Genomic DNA, 15,246 nt, shown 5'->3' on the forward strand with positions numbered 1-15,246 from the left:
TTTTTTTTTTAGATACAACTTAATATATTACTTTTGGGGTATGTGTCTACTAATAGTGGGACTTTAAAAAATATTACTTTATTACTTTGGCAAAATATTACTTTAACCTTAAGTCCCAACTCGGGACCACGAAATTTTATTACTTAGGACGTATTATTACTTTAGAGCGTATTACTTTAGAGGGGTTCTACTGTACCAGCAAACGATGGATATACAGGCTGTGATTAGCAAAGGGTGCATTTAAATAGATATGCGTTCTGATTGGCTTTAAGTCGGGGTGTTCAAATAGCAAAGTAAATATAGCAATGGCCTAATATTATTATTTCAGAATTCCAATTTATCGTTGTAGATGCAGGTAGCGGTATTTAAGTGTACGGGAGCATATATTATTCTCAATTCGGAAATTATTCTCAAGAGTAATTTGAATGTAATAATTGCCTCTTCTTTTGTGAATCTATAAAATTGATAATTTCAACATAATTGTATGTTTTTTTTGAGATAGTAAAGCACTAGAAAGTGAAGGTGCGTTCGTGGACGTCGGATTTTACATTCTGGCTGTGCCTCTTAAGGCATCGGCTTACTATCTACTCAGTATTTATTTACGAGGCTGGGATGCACTTGGCAGCGCTCAGGGATATCGTGACGCTACCATTGGACGCTGAAGACTCGTACAGTTCCAATCAACAGAATGCGACAGCGGAGCGCAAAGGGGAAGGGAGCATTTATCAAGACAATTCGCCCAGCAGTCCATGTCCGTCCTCGTCCAGTAGCAGCAGCGAAGGCAGAAGCACTTCCAGTAGATCTAGCTCTGTCTCAAATGCCAACTCCGGTAACTTTTATAGCGTGGCGTCACCACCACCTACAAACAACGGCAGTAAAAATATTGGAGACGATCACAAAAGAGAGAAAGTTGACGATCATTACGTCAATGGGAACAAGTATGACTCAAGCATTGAAAACTTTGCCGACGGAAGTGACCAAGAGGAAGAAGAAAGGGTGTTGATCGATACAGAGGATGAACAAGAGGGGGCCTACGATGAAAATGACCCAACAGATGAGGATTTTAGCAGTGAAAGCGATGAAAGCTCGTGCCTCGATGGCTCATACCCACGTCTACCAGCAGCAGCAGTCGACTCACTCATAGCTCTGCGCCAGCGGGTAGCATTCAAAGAGCTGCAGCTGAATGAGAAAGAAAAAGAGGAAGTGATAGCAGATGCCAGAAAACGGCACCAAGAACGGCGACAAGCCCAGCGGTCAAAGAAAAAGAAGTCGTCGCAGTCCAAGCGGCGACATAAAAGTGCCAGCTCACAACGGCGTAAAAAATCCACAAGCTTCAAGAGGCATCACACAAACGATGCTGCTAAGGGTAAGGATGTAACTGAGGATGAGTGGGTTGTGGATTGCTCTTGTGGACTGAATAAAAAAAATTACGATGACGGAACTTTAATGATCCAATGCGACAGTTGCTCACACTGGGTCCATGCTAAATGTGCAAACAAACAGCCTGAGGCTGTTGCTCAGGAGAAGTTTTTGTGTTTCCGTTGTGGTTGGATCTTCGACTGCGAGTGTGATATTCGTCGCCAACCCAACCATGATGATGGGCATCGTATGGTAGAGTGCGATAGCTGCAAAACGTGGCAACATACGATGTGTGTTGGAATCCCGATGACCGAAGAACCAGCGGATGATTATCAGTGCCCACGATGTATTATGAAGGGCCGCCAATGTGAACCTGCATCGGAAAGTGGCGAGTCTCGCGATCGTCAGCTAATGAGAAGCCGCAAGGGGAAGCGAATAGGCCGTCGGCTAAGCAGAAATGCGAGTTTACTTGATGGGCGCTCAGCAGCAAGCTCAGTCGAGCCAACGACAATCTCAACGCAAGTTAAAAGAAGGCTTACTAAACGAAACAAAGAATTGACAGCAGATAAGGGTAAATCTCTTACGCAATTATCTTATTCTCGTCCTGTGTCGGCAGCGTATTCTTCATCCATTCCACCTCCTCCCGTGTCACCACCGCCAGGATTGGCTCAAATGCTCACTAGGTCTCCAAGCTATGATCGAAATCGCGTTCACGTAGAGGGAAGAAGAAGTTGCACACAAGGACTGCAAACTACGCAATTTGTTGACTCGCATCAGCGCAAACGAGGTCGGCCGATGCCGAATGCTGATATTACCACAACAAAAACGAGCGGGCGTGTTCGAATTGCGTTATCCCAGTCTGAAGTTTCACCGTCGCTAAGGGGCAAAGGACTTATGCTACAAAGGTATTCTTCTAATCCAAGTGTTCCGTCGACACCATCAGGGAAGGTACGACCTTCGCGACCGCTGTCAAGTGGTACCGATCAAACCCATGGTAGCCACGGTGTTAGTAGTCGAAGGCGTAAGGGAGATTCGGCTCGAGACCGACTAGCTAAAAAGCTTAAAGTAAGAAGGGCGTCGTCGCGATGAATAATAGTTTTACGAGTATGGAACTCAAATAATTGCGATCAATTTACTAAAGGGAAACGTAAACGTTAAAACGACTCGGAACGTTTTAAAAGCTCAAACCCTGGCGCTATTTGTTCCATATAAAGTACCAAAACGAAGGAGTAGATAGTCTAGACTTATCAAGGAAGCAATGCGACGCACCCTCTTCACGCGGCGGCCTATTGCCTTGCAGTCTCCACGCAACAGAATGCTGACGACAAAACGATCCAAACGTATTCTTTTGATTGACATTCCTGAGCATGTTTCTGAGGTTTCATGCGCTCAGGTGCTCGTTCAGCGTGGCCATACGGTCGACCAAGTTCGTGCCGTTTCGGATGAGTATCTGACATCAGTAGTAAAAAATTATGACGCGCTAATAGCAGCGCCTGGAACGAAGCTGTCAAGCAACTTGTTAAGCGTGGGTACCAAGCATAAGCTGCAATTGGTCGCTGTGCCTGCCGCCTCAATTCCCAGCGAGGATATTGATCTAATGGAGGCCACGAATCAGGGTATAATGCTTCTGCAGCTTGATTCTAAACAGGTAGGTGACCGCTCGTCTGTCGAAGCTGAATACGGCCTCAGTCTTCTGATTGAATTAGCGCGACATCTGCCACGTAGTATGGCCTATATGCGCTCAAGCGAACCGTTGGATCGGCAGCATCTCGTCGGCACAGAACTGGCGGGGAAGATTCTGGGAGTTGTAGGCATTGGACAAGCTGGACGGCGTGTAGTCGACATCGCACGTACCCTTGGTCTGCAGATCTATGGCTTTGACCCAAATGTGAACCAGGAAGCAGCCGATCTCATGGGAGTAAAGTGTGTTTCCTTGGACACCCTGTATCATACTTGTGACTTCATAACTTTTCACGCTCCGTTGACGGCGCGGACCCGTGGCATGTTTGGAGACGAGGCATTGGAAAAGTGCAAAGCAGGCGTTAAAATTGTGTCTGTGGCAGAATATCGAGGTAGCCATGGGCTGCTAAACGAGAAGACGCTTTTGCGAGGCCTAGAGTCAGGGAAGATTGGAGGCGTGGCATTAGATATACTTCAATCGGTAGAATTGACGGAAAACGTGGAATTGTCGCCAGCGTGGTCCAAGCTAATGAAGCAAAAAAACGTCATAATCCGTGCCCATGAAGACGGTGCGGCATCCGACAACATACTGCTAAGTCGCAAATACCGTCTGTTGGCGGAGAACGTCGGCGATGCCCTGGCTCAGCGATACTACCGTGGTGTAGCTAACGGTGTATTCATGCCACTGACGTTGCAACCGGAGATGAAGCCATTTCTGGACCTGAGTGTGTCCCTTGGCCGTTTTGTGCACCAACTCACGCTGTCAGCCGACCCGAAGGATCAGATCACCAAGATTTATATTGCTACGTCGGGGGGATTACAAATTGACATTACTACACCAAAGGCTCGCCAGGCTATTCAAAACTCGCTTTTAAAAGGCATGCTTGAAAGCATGGAAAAAAACAAAGAAAACGGAGGACAACTCCGAATTAGTTTGCTAAATTCGTCATTGTTAACGATGGCTAACGGCATTGACGTGCGCCAAGGTGATTTAGAAAGTGATTCGGCGGCTGCGCGCCGCAACTTAAAGAATTGCTTAACTGTTGTCGTTGAGACAAAGAGCAAAGACCGCCTCGTTGTGAAGGGTAGTGTATTTGGTGAGGACCCACGAATCGTGCACGTGGATGGATACTCGGATTTTCCTGCCTTTCGTCCAAAAGGCAACATATTGGTATTTAACAATGACGATGTTCCAGGAGCAATCGCCGGCATTCTAAGTGAGCTGTCCAAGGCGAAAATTAACATTGCTTATTTCGGCCTTGCTCGCCAGAGCAACGTAAAGTATCCTCTTGGTATTCTCGCGCTCGATTCAATGCCTTCTACTGAGACTATAAACGTTCTTAAGGATTTAACGAGCGTGCACAGCGTTCGCATCGCACGACTTTAAGGACAAGTTAGAAACTGCCTTTAATCTACCAAGTGCATTAGACAACTACCTGTACTGCGTCAGCTGCGCAAGACAATCGACTTTAATTTCATTAGGAATCGCCGTTATTAAGAGTGGTTGCGAATAATTGTTCAATTTTTCTCTCGAGTGATGCTACGTATTGATTTTTTTGTCAGTTGAAGTCTGGAGGAATCGCTTCATCGTGTTGTACAGCAACGGACTCATAGACTCCATTTCCTCCTAATTATGAGACATAGTACTATCGTAAGCATCTTAAAGCCGATATTATACCACGGTAACTGAACTTACCTCATAACAGTACATCATTACCGACATTGAGGCTGAAAACAGAACAACTTCGGCATATTTAAAGCCAAAGCAGACTTGACGGTCTTGCAGGATCATTGCCAAGCTGTCAATAGCGCGTGGCAGCACATACAAGGCTAATTCTGTGCACAACAAAGCGAGGTTACGGATGAGCTTCACATCTTTCTGACAGAATGCCTAAAAATACAAAAATACCAGATCGTCGGCTTTTTGGCTCTAAAAGAATTGTTATTGAAGCTCCGAATCCCGCCAAATAATAAAAGAACCGGTGGTCTGCGCTGACGACGCGGCGATGTAAGCACACAAGGGACAAATAGAGAGTCACATATGACGCTAAGAAGCAGTTGGATCGAATTGCGCCGAACGTAGATTGCGCCAGAGTTTCGAAGGGCTTTCGTAGAAAGCGCTCGAAATGGATGACCATATTTGGCACAATAAACAGCGACAAGTACAGCGGAAAAGTCTTTTGAAAAGCACGCTTAAAGCACAAAAGCGCTCCAACCAAGCACGAGTCGGCATTTGCGTGCACAAGCCTGCATGAAACGATGTCTGTTGGCAGCGGCAGCGCTCTAGGGATCCCCGGCTTTCGATCCATCAGCTTTTGAAAAGTCGCAGCGCTAACGGGATCTCCACGATTTACATTGTGCACCATTTCAAGAGTTTCCGGCTCGACCGGACCTGTCCGCTGAATAAAGTCAAAATAATCCGAGGGTAGCGTTGACGGCCTCATGATATATGCGTACATGACCTGCGCACACGATAGGGCAAACAGTAACGCGTCGCCGTATTGCCAGTCACTACCCCAGAAGTGCCATCGTTTTTGTCGTTTTGCAGTGTTATATCCACACTGTAGTGCTCTTGTAAGGGCATAAAGCGCGAACGATCGACGTCTTTTTGGGTCCATGAAACCTAGCGCAAGAGCAGCAATGGCTCCAGACCCTGAGGCCGCAATCTTCTTTAGCTCCCCCTCGTCTCTAAGCTGCTTTATAGGAACAATTCGCCGTAACAGCAACGGTAGCAGTGCCTTCAGTCCTTTGTAACCACCCGTGAACCACCCTAGAAAGAGGCCGAGCCGCACAGCGTCTACGCGAAAGTTTAGGTACTTTTCGTCCAGCAATTGCGGCAGATTAGCTGCTGCCTTCCAGTCGCGTCGTTGCAAAAATTTTAGCAGACGCAGTAAGACTGCAATACCAGCGCGTGTATTGTAAGCGAGCAAGAAGTTGCTTTTGCCTAGTCGCAGTGCCTCCAGCAGCTCCAGGCCGAGCGTGTTGTTTTTTTTACCACCCATTTGCTCCTCGCTCGCCAAGGCGCGCACCGCCAACTGCTCAAATTCAGGAGCATCATTTTCCTCTACAGTGGAGGCGAAAAGACTAATGTCTGATGCTGTTACGTGAAGTGTTGACGGCACATGCGGAGGCAACGACGTTGGAAACGACGACACCATGAAATTAGCCTTTAATTAAGAAATGATCCGCCTGAAGATATCGACTAGGCGTATAGGTAACAATTTTCGATTTAACGTTTTGCTTTTCCATATTCGGCATGAATAAGGTTCATCAAAATTCCTTAACGGAAGGAAGAGCGTGATGTGAATGCTTGGCGCGACACAAAGGCATAGCGTGAAAATTAGTACAGCAAGCATAATAAACTTATACTGTAGGACCTGATTGTTAGTCTAAAGCTGAAATTGCTATAAGTGGCTGTGACAAGACACACACTACTAAATAAGCTCTTATAATTTATTTATGGCCGCGGCTATGGCCACAGACACAACTTGTAACGGGGTGTATCGTTACATGTTATTAACACTTAAAGGTTGCTAATTAATATATTATCTAAAAGGTAGATAATATCTGGAGGATATTACTTAATATAGTAATATTCAGAATTCTTAAGGTACAGACCATTATACCTATTTATTCCGCAGACTAATCAGAATTCATTTACATGTTTAGTGTTAGATTATAATTAAATTAGACTTTACAAAGATAGAACAAGAGACACTTAATTATATTTACTACAGTTTTCATTTTACCCTCTTAAAGCTAGTTGCCTTAAAGAGAAAATTTCCTCTGCACGTAGTAGTGTACGTGAAATAACGTAGGGCACCACTCGCAACTGAAGCAGTGTGAAGTGGACTTGTACTGAAGCAGTACAAGTCGTAGTGCCCCGTTACAATTGGCGTCGAGAGCACCATATCATTTTCGCAGCAATTTCGTTCTGCAATTTTTCCCAATTATCTAAAACGCCGGTTTCGCAAACTGACTTACACCAGTATTTTCAAAAAGGTATTCTATGAATTTAAAATGTCAACTTTTGCATTATTCTGAATAGCCCGTGAACAACTCAAATCAATAATCAGTAGATATTCGACAGATAATATTCGCTCAGCTGTTAACAAGATCGTCGTTATCGGTTGGTTTTATAAGATAAGAGCGTCTTAACAATAAAATCGCTGGCATACAAACAGCAGCTTTAACACGACAATTTTTTTTTACATTTGTCTTCGGTGTTATCTTGCCTTCTTCATGAAAGAATCGCCCTTAGATCGAGTAACCTGATCTGAGGATATAGTGTTACAAGTTGCACTAATTTTTTTCAGAACCTAAATAAATAAGTAGGGGACAATACACGAATTGACTGCCACAGAACCTTCGGTTTAAATGGCTCTTGCCATCAATATTTTGGCTTCCTGCCTCTGACATCATAGTCAGCAGCCCAGTCACAATAAGCTATGATTGAGTGGTCGATCGTCATCGTTAAAATTTGATAGCATAACCTCCAGTTCCATTCTTGAAACGGATCCATAAAATCCTTTAAAGTGGCTCCAAATATCTTTTTGCAACTGGTGGCGGCTGTCATAGCGCCCGCCGATTGGGTCGCGAAATTTTGAAACTGAAATCGTTATAAGTTACATGATTAAATTGACCAATCAATAAACACCATGGATTAGTCTTCGTTTCTAAAATTTAAGCCATAATTCAATTAAGCAGATTCGCAAGATGGCGATTACTTGCGGTGACATTCCTCGACTGATTTGCTCTGTCATCATTCCTCCCGTCGGTGTTTTTTTCCAGGTTGGCTGCACCAAGGATCTAGCCATAAATTGCTTGCTTACTCTTCTCGGGTATGCATCCGTCCTCATTTGTCGTGTCATGCCCCTTTACATAATGCTTCTTCTGTTGATAGATACATCCCCGGTGTTATTCACGCCGTTTACATTTTGATTAAGGAGTAGAAGGCTGCTCAGGGAGGACGCTGTGTCTTAAACTTCCATGTGTGCGATAAAGAGCCTCTGGGCGTCGTCCTACATGGTGGAGCTATCAGGGTGATGTGGTGAGACAACGTTTGATTATTGGAGATGCGCTAGAATCGCAGATGCTTGTCGACAAAGAGAGCATAGCTAGGACTGCAAAGTGGAAGGCTTGACATTTAAGAAACTTTTTAATATAACGATATTTTGCTGTTGCAACGACAAGTAAAACTTCTGTTGTCTAAAAAGTATAAATTTGAAGCGTAGATTAAAAGTGCGAAAGGCGACCACTAACATCCACGATTTTTTTAAAATTGGTGATCGTAACGGAGTCGCCCTGCTTATCAGCACTCCGTAACCTGGCAACTTTGACAGCTGCAAATCATGAGAATGTCATTACACCGATTTTCGCCTTCGTCATATTTCCTTACGAAAGTTATACGCTATTTTGCAAATCAAGTTGAGCTAATCCAGTAACAGTCCATCTGCATCTCCAATATTGCACGTACGATTAGACCATTCCATGTATTGCGAAATGAACAGCAAATCGTAGTGGAATAGCGCTTTCTGTGACTTATTCGCAAATGCCACACACGTCTAGGCCCTTTACCCATAGGCTTACCCACGACTCGAGCCGCAGCCGAATGAATTTTATGCTATCAAAAGTAGGAAGCTCTTGCTGGAGGTTTTTAAAAGAGGACAATGCAAAAAATCATAAGAAATTGGCAACAAATTAAGTATTTCAGTCTTCGGCGCCGCTATGCTACAGTAGATACTGTCTAACTTAATAATTCTAGGGCGCCTATTTATTTAATAATTAAGAGAGGGTACAAGTTTAGATAGGTGTAATTCTTACAAATAAATAATTATTTCGCTTTTTTGAAGGATATTGGTTATAAAAGAAAGGCCTCTTCCCCCAATTCCATAAGAACAACTCAGCAGCACATAGTCAAGGCCTCTAAGAGGAGCAAGCCACACCACAATGACGGACGATGTCCGTGTGGCTCTCTGCAAATATCACGCAGAGAATCCCGCACTGACTCAAGCTCAGCTTGTCGATAGGCTTCAGGAAAATTATCAGCTGAGATTCAGCCAGGCGACGGTCTCCAACTCACTGAAGAGGAAGGCAGACCTTCTTCGGCTTTCAGAGGACAGCAACATGAGTGCCATCGCCAGTGTGCAATAAGTATTTACTGATAGAATCAGCTCTGCTAGCTTGATTCACTGCCCACCAGGATTGCATCAATCTTAGCAGAGATCTTGTCCGTGAACATGCAGAGCGTATTCTGGACCGTCTTCGTCCAGGATATGAGCCATTCCAGTTTTCTAATGGATGGCTGGAATCCTTTATCGCCGCTTCGGAGAGAGCGGCTCGGTGGACATGGTTGCTGTGAAGGACACACTTCCTCCACTACATGAGGTCCTCAATCAGTATGATTGGAAGGAAATCTACAACATGGATGAGACGGGCTTGTTCTATCGGATGCAGGTAAACACTCTGCAAAGGACATCAAATATAATTTTATCTGGTGGCCAATGCACATTTTCTGTTTCAGGCTGACAATTCGCTTGCAACACGGCAGCTGGAGCGGCGGTAAAAAACCAAGAACGGATAACTGTGGCTGTCTGCTGCAATGGTGATGGGTCCGACAAAATGCCCCTATGAATCATTGGCAAGTACACCACTCCTCGCTGCTTCCGCCATGTCAATCTCCAGAACCTTGGCTGTCAGTATCGCAGCGACAAGAAGGCCTGGATGATAGAAATCACCTTCTTGGAGTGGCTGAGAGACTTCGATCGGAGGATGACAAACCGCAAGGTGCTGCTGGTCCTAAACAGCTGCAGTACACGCGTCCCGCTTGCTGATCTGCCGCAGCGAAACACACTTCGCAACTCGACAATCCAATACCTTCCGCCCAACATGACGTCAATGCTTCAGCCTTTTGACCAGGGAATCATCCGCAACCTCAAAGCGTACTTGAGCGCAGCTTTAACCGTATGCTCATTAAGGATCTCGACAATGGTATCGTTGAGCCGGCAAAGATTAACATCCTTCATGCTATCCAGATGTCTGTCTCAGCATGGGCTAACGAATTTCGCACTAAGACCATTCACAACTGTGTCCGGCTATTCTGTTCAGTCCTCGATGAGCAGTGTCTTGACCATGAAGTCATGGTGGAACTGGAACAGAAGATTGGACGCGTCAGGTATTCCAACCCGATGGACATCCGCAATCTGCAAGACTATCCTGCTGAGCGGATTGCCTCGTACATTCCAGATGTGGATGATATCATTGAGGACCACCTTCCGACTCAGCCTGAAGACGAGCAGGATGACAGCCAGGAACCCCTAAGATCACTGTCGTGGATGCTCAGAAAGCACTCTAGTTGCTTGAGACGTTCTGGCTGCAACAGGATGGCGATGCGTTGGATTTCCTCAAATCAGTACAGCAGATGAAGGACAGGGTTGGTGCAATTCGCACAAACCAAATGTTTCAGCCTGACATACGAGATTCCTTCAGACGTGTTTAGGTAGTGCTTAAGATAATTTTACAGTATCTGAATTCTTTCATCAAATAAGTATATGAATAATAAATTAATAAAAAATGGGACTCTCAATTGCATTTAATAATTAAATTTCAGAGGTTTATCAAATTAATGTATGTGGCCGACCTTGGGACGGAGGTAAATTATTTATTTAAGGGGTTTAATATTCAGCACAATATTATTTTAGACAGGTTCTACTGTACTACAGAGGCACTCAGTACCATGTAGATATTGGTAAGCGCAAATAATGTTGGAGCTGATTTTTTTTTGCTTTTTTGGTATTTAGAGTATTTCTGCACAATTTGCCTTCTATGAATTTGCATGTATGCATTTTTTACATGCTAGATAACTTTACGAATAGCTCTGTACATATATTAGGTCGTGTACATCGTGGTCAATCTTATCTATCTGCTTAAGGATAATGAATGTAGTATCAAATTGCCAAGTGCAGGCATGAAATCTTAATAATGTTAAACCACTAATGTAACGGGGTTTTCCGTTCCACCTATATCATTTCCTTTAAAAGGAAATAAATAAGAAGTACAAATTCATGGGTTTTATTAATAATTTGACTTACCAGTTTCAATATCACCAAATTTGGTAATATTGACGCAATAACACAATAGTGCGATGATTAGTTGATTTAACTTTGAATCAACCCCGCCAATCGTTTTAAGACACGATTGTGCGGTGAGCAAGTAGGCGCCATACATAGTTTGTTATTAATATAAAAAGTCAGTAACAGATAGAAGCTCATTACGTAGGAACTTTATATATTAATACAGTTTTACTTTTCACTATTCTAAAACCCTTAAACAAACCTTTGGGAGCTAAGACTACTTAGCTTCCTGTAATCTTCCTCTGCACGTCGTATACGAGAGTATCCGAGCCAACCCGCTTTCACTGTAATCAGTGTAAGTTGTCGAGTACTAGCAAAGAATGCCCCGTTACACATGGTAGCACTTTGTTGTCCGTTCAACGACTCCATCTAACATGGACGTGTTGGATGAAGAAGGAGAAAGTTTTTAAGCCCCTCAAGAAGGTTATCACGCAACGCAAGAAAGGTTTGCTTGAATGGAGAGCTATCGGATGAATGAGTACGCTCGAAGGCAGGCCAGTCGTTGGCGCCATGCTGTTCACTCTGAACACAGATGAACAACATGCGGCCATAGCCGAGTTCAGGCAACACAAACTCGAAGTTGGAAGTGTTGAAACAGCAGCACAAACCACTAATGGGCCGACGCTTTCGCATCGACCCGAAACTGAAAGATAGAAATCTCTAAGTTTAAGGCAGCCGAAGGCGACCTTCTTTTGAGATGGCTCGTCGAATTGGACGACGCCATAACAGCTCGCCGTGTCTGTGATTATGCGACCAAAGGGGAATTTGACATATCCAACTTAGCCGGACGTGCCAAATCTTGGGCCTTGGGGCTCAAGCTTCACGACCCATTAGTTTTTCGGTCGTATGAGGCCTTTACGACACAGCTCAGGCAAAAATTTGAGCTGTCACGTGCCAGATTCAGGGCTCGAGCCGAGCTCCTGGATTTGCAGCAGGGCAAGCGTGACCTTCACGCTTATGCCCAACATGCATGATACCTGGTCAGTTGTATCGTGAGTCATCCAATTAATGAACAAACACAGGCAGGTGTTTTTATTAAAGGTCTTGCAGACGGTCCTGTCTAGTCCCACCTGTTCTGGCTCGAATTAAAGACACTTAATTAAGCAATCTATGTTGCGAAACAGGAGGACTTCAGCCTAAGACAGGCTTTCGTCCACTCCGGTGCTTATCGTCCTCCGAGATGACAGAGAACGGAGGTCCAAAACCTATGGATTTCTCGTATGTAGGGAGCGAGAAACCTCGCTCTTCATGTCACAGAAGATTACAGTAATGTAATCCTGGTCAAAAAATGGGCCGCTACACTAATGAGTTTTTAAATGTTGATAACAATGATAGGCGTAGTGGCCCTCCACGTAAACGACAGCAGAGAAAGGTTCTAATTAGCTAAAAAGACATAGCTACTAAAGGTTAATTCTAAGGCTTTAGAATTTAAAAAAAGTTAACCGATCATTATATATTAAGTTCCTACGTAACGATCTTCTATCTACTACCGACTTCATTATATTAATAACTTACTATGTATGGCGCTTACTTCCGCACCGCACAACCGTGTCGAGTGACGTTTAACGGGATTGATTTAAACTTACATCAACCCATCAATAGAAATGATGTCTTACAGCGTCAATATTACCAAATTTGTTTATATTGGAACTAAATGTAAAATGTAAAGAAGATCATAAATTTGTACTTCTCAATTTATTCCTTTTATCGATAAATGTTTTTTTTTTTTTTTTGTGAAATAATATTTATGTAACGGGATACCCCGTTAAATTTGCATGAACAACAGCTTTTGCGGCAACAATTGGCAAGAATCATCGAAACATATTTTAACGCTACGAAATCTACGGCGGCCAGTATAATTTCGCAGTATGCTTTTGTTTTTTTCTAAGTTCTATTTTGCCATTAGTTTCTACGCTTTCTACTAGCTCTGCTGCGTAAGCTCGCTTCTCCTCTAGCGGCAATCTTGCCGCGACAATCGCAGCTTCGGAGCTTGCAAGCCGGCACCCCGGGGAAGAGGGAGCATCAGACGTCGTCGTATCTCGAAAAACTTCGATGTCCCCAAGAAAAACTGAATGGAATACAATCGTAATCAAGTCGTTCTGTACGATAATGCTTTCGCTTGCAAATGTCTGGACGGGCACTCACAAATCCAAGGGCATTGTAATCTATACTTGGAACTTGTCAAATAATGCGTATTGCGCAAACTATGAATGCTTTTTGAAAGCGTTAAGCGTAAGCGAGGTAAAAAATGCATCAAGTTTGTGTGCGTTTTCAAGGATGTCAAATTTTCATTCTGATTGGTAATTATTTGAAAAACTTAATCGCGGGATGCTGTCAATATTTCTTTTAAAGAATTACTTACGTAAATTAAAGATTTGCCTGTGAAATCAATGAGCAATATTTTATCGTGTTGACAGCGAAAATCTATTGATCCTGTTTTCGGTGGACGACAATTTACAATCCTCAAGTCACCATCCTATAATTCGTCTTTTATGGACCATGCTCGTCAAGTTCGAGCGACCATCATGAGCTGCGGTTAGTGCTCTGGTATTCTTTAACTCTCATGACGATTCATCGCCAGTCAGTCGCGTCTGTGCTTATCAGACCTGAACGCAACTTTGATAGTTCGGTGCTATATGCGTCAGTCTTTGCATGTCCTTTTCAATGGCCCACCCTGCTTTGGCAGGGGTATAAGCACTTTGTGCCTCAATACAGCACAATAAGTGCTGCTTTATCATTATACGGGTCACATCTGCATTCCCGGCTTTGGTTTGTGTATCGAGTTTTATCTTTTAAGTTTGCGCACAGTTTGAACTGTGTTAGCGTGTCCTTCGGTTCCCCGCGTTTGTGCCCTGTACCACTTACCGATATGTTTGTGTGAGAAATGCAATAAAGCGAAGGCGCAATTTGGTATGAAGACCGCAGACACTATATTTATAGGTGGGATTATAGCATTAAGTAATGCTCGGACACAGACCGTAGAATCGTCATTATGCTGCCTTAAGCATGAACTTGTTATCTTTGTCCTGCTTGGTCCATAGCCATTGCGTCATGCACATGTCGTAAGACATGTAATCACGTCGCGAGAAGCTGCTTATTTTGCTTTCGAATAATTACAATGTTGTGATCAGCGTAGAGCTAATTTTGCTTGTTTTTTTGCGGTTTTATTGGTTGATCGGTCAATACCCCCCCAAGTTCGGAGCCGCTTAGTGGCAGTGTTAATAGAACACAAGGGAGAGGCTTTTTACATAAGACGGAGCAGAGCCTGTAGAGGCATAAACAGTATTTCCAATGCAAACTCAGCAACAGGGAGCATTATGCTCCAACGCTCAGGTGTTTTAGCATACACACTGCGCAGAACGCCTTCAATGACGCAATTTACGCGATGAGCTGACCATTTGCATGGGAATAATCTGCTGTGGACATGTCCAATTAAGTCGATAGCACCCGGAATATCGACTTCCAAGACTACCAGTGAAACGATAATTCAAGCTGTTATAAAAACCAACGATGCGTGCACTGCCATTCAAAGCCTTCGGTATGCCACCAAAATTGATAGTGATGGACTTCCAGCACCCAGTGGGTACTTTAAGCGCTTAGTGCTGCGTTTTGCACTCGAGCCCCGAAGGCTCTACATTTGACAAATAGGGAGCCAAGTGGCAAACTTATTCTCAAACGGGTAAATTGGCAATCAGCGCCGTCGCATGCGCCGAGATTTTAACCTATTGACTGGTACGTGTCGCATGTCCGCGCGTACGTGCTACCCCATTCATAGAATTTGGGTCACCAAATATGTGGCTAACCAAGCCGTCTGTCTTTTCCGACCGAGATGACCGCTAAGAGCATGCTCGCGTGCAATATAAAAGATTCGATACTTGAGTCCGACATCGTGAGGAACAGCGATGCGTCGGAGGATCATCTGCATCAGTGCAATAGCACAAAAGCCGTTAGCGAAAGCGCATTAACCCACCTCGCAAGCAATCGTAGTGGCAATATAATGTCCGAGTCCTAAACGCATTGCTCTTAAGGCCGTAGCAAATATGCATACTGCTCGTCTATGACATAAGCCGCACAA

The 15,246-nt window shown here is 44.0% G+C and overlaps 3 protein-coding genes across 3 annotated transcripts; 2 read left to right on the forward strand and 1 right to left on the reverse strand.

Annotated features, from left to right (window-relative positions):
• Positions 1–612: 612 nt before the first annotated feature.
• Positions 613–2,448, forward strand: CCR75_006692 (uncharacterized protein; the record flags this gene model as incomplete). The annotated part of the gene is made up of 1 exon (XM_067964760.1): positions 613–2,448. One exon carries the CDS (start codon positions 613–615, stop codon positions 2,446–2,448), a length of 1,836 nt encoding a protein of 611 aa, XP_067823744.1.
• A 124-nt stretch (positions 2,449–2,572) lies between these two features.
• Positions 2,573–6,197, reverse strand: CCR75_006690 (uncharacterized protein; the record flags this gene model as incomplete). The annotated part of the gene is given in 3 exon segments (XM_067964758.1): positions 2,573–4,666; positions 4,736–4,930; positions 4,941–6,197. 3 exon segments carry the CDS (start codon positions 6,195–6,197, stop codon positions 4,580–4,582), a joined length of 1,539 nt encoding a protein of 512 aa, XP_067823742.1. The 3' UTR covers positions 2,573–4,579.
• CCR75_006691 (uncharacterized protein) lies at positions 2,675–4,426 on the forward strand (the record flags this gene model as incomplete). The annotated part of the gene is made up of 1 exon (XM_067964759.1): positions 2,675–4,426. One exon carries the CDS (start codon positions 2,675–2,677, stop codon positions 4,424–4,426), a length of 1,752 nt encoding a protein of 583 aa, XP_067823743.1.
• Positions 6,198–15,246: the final 9,049 nt, after the last annotated feature.

This window comes from Bremia lactucae, linkage group LG19 (genome assembly GCF_004359215.1).
Source record: "Bremia lactucae strain SF5 linkage group LG19, whole genome shotgun sequence".
Lineage (NCBI taxonomy): Eukaryota > Oomycota > Peronosporomycetes > Peronosporales > Peronosporaceae > Bremia > Bremia lactucae.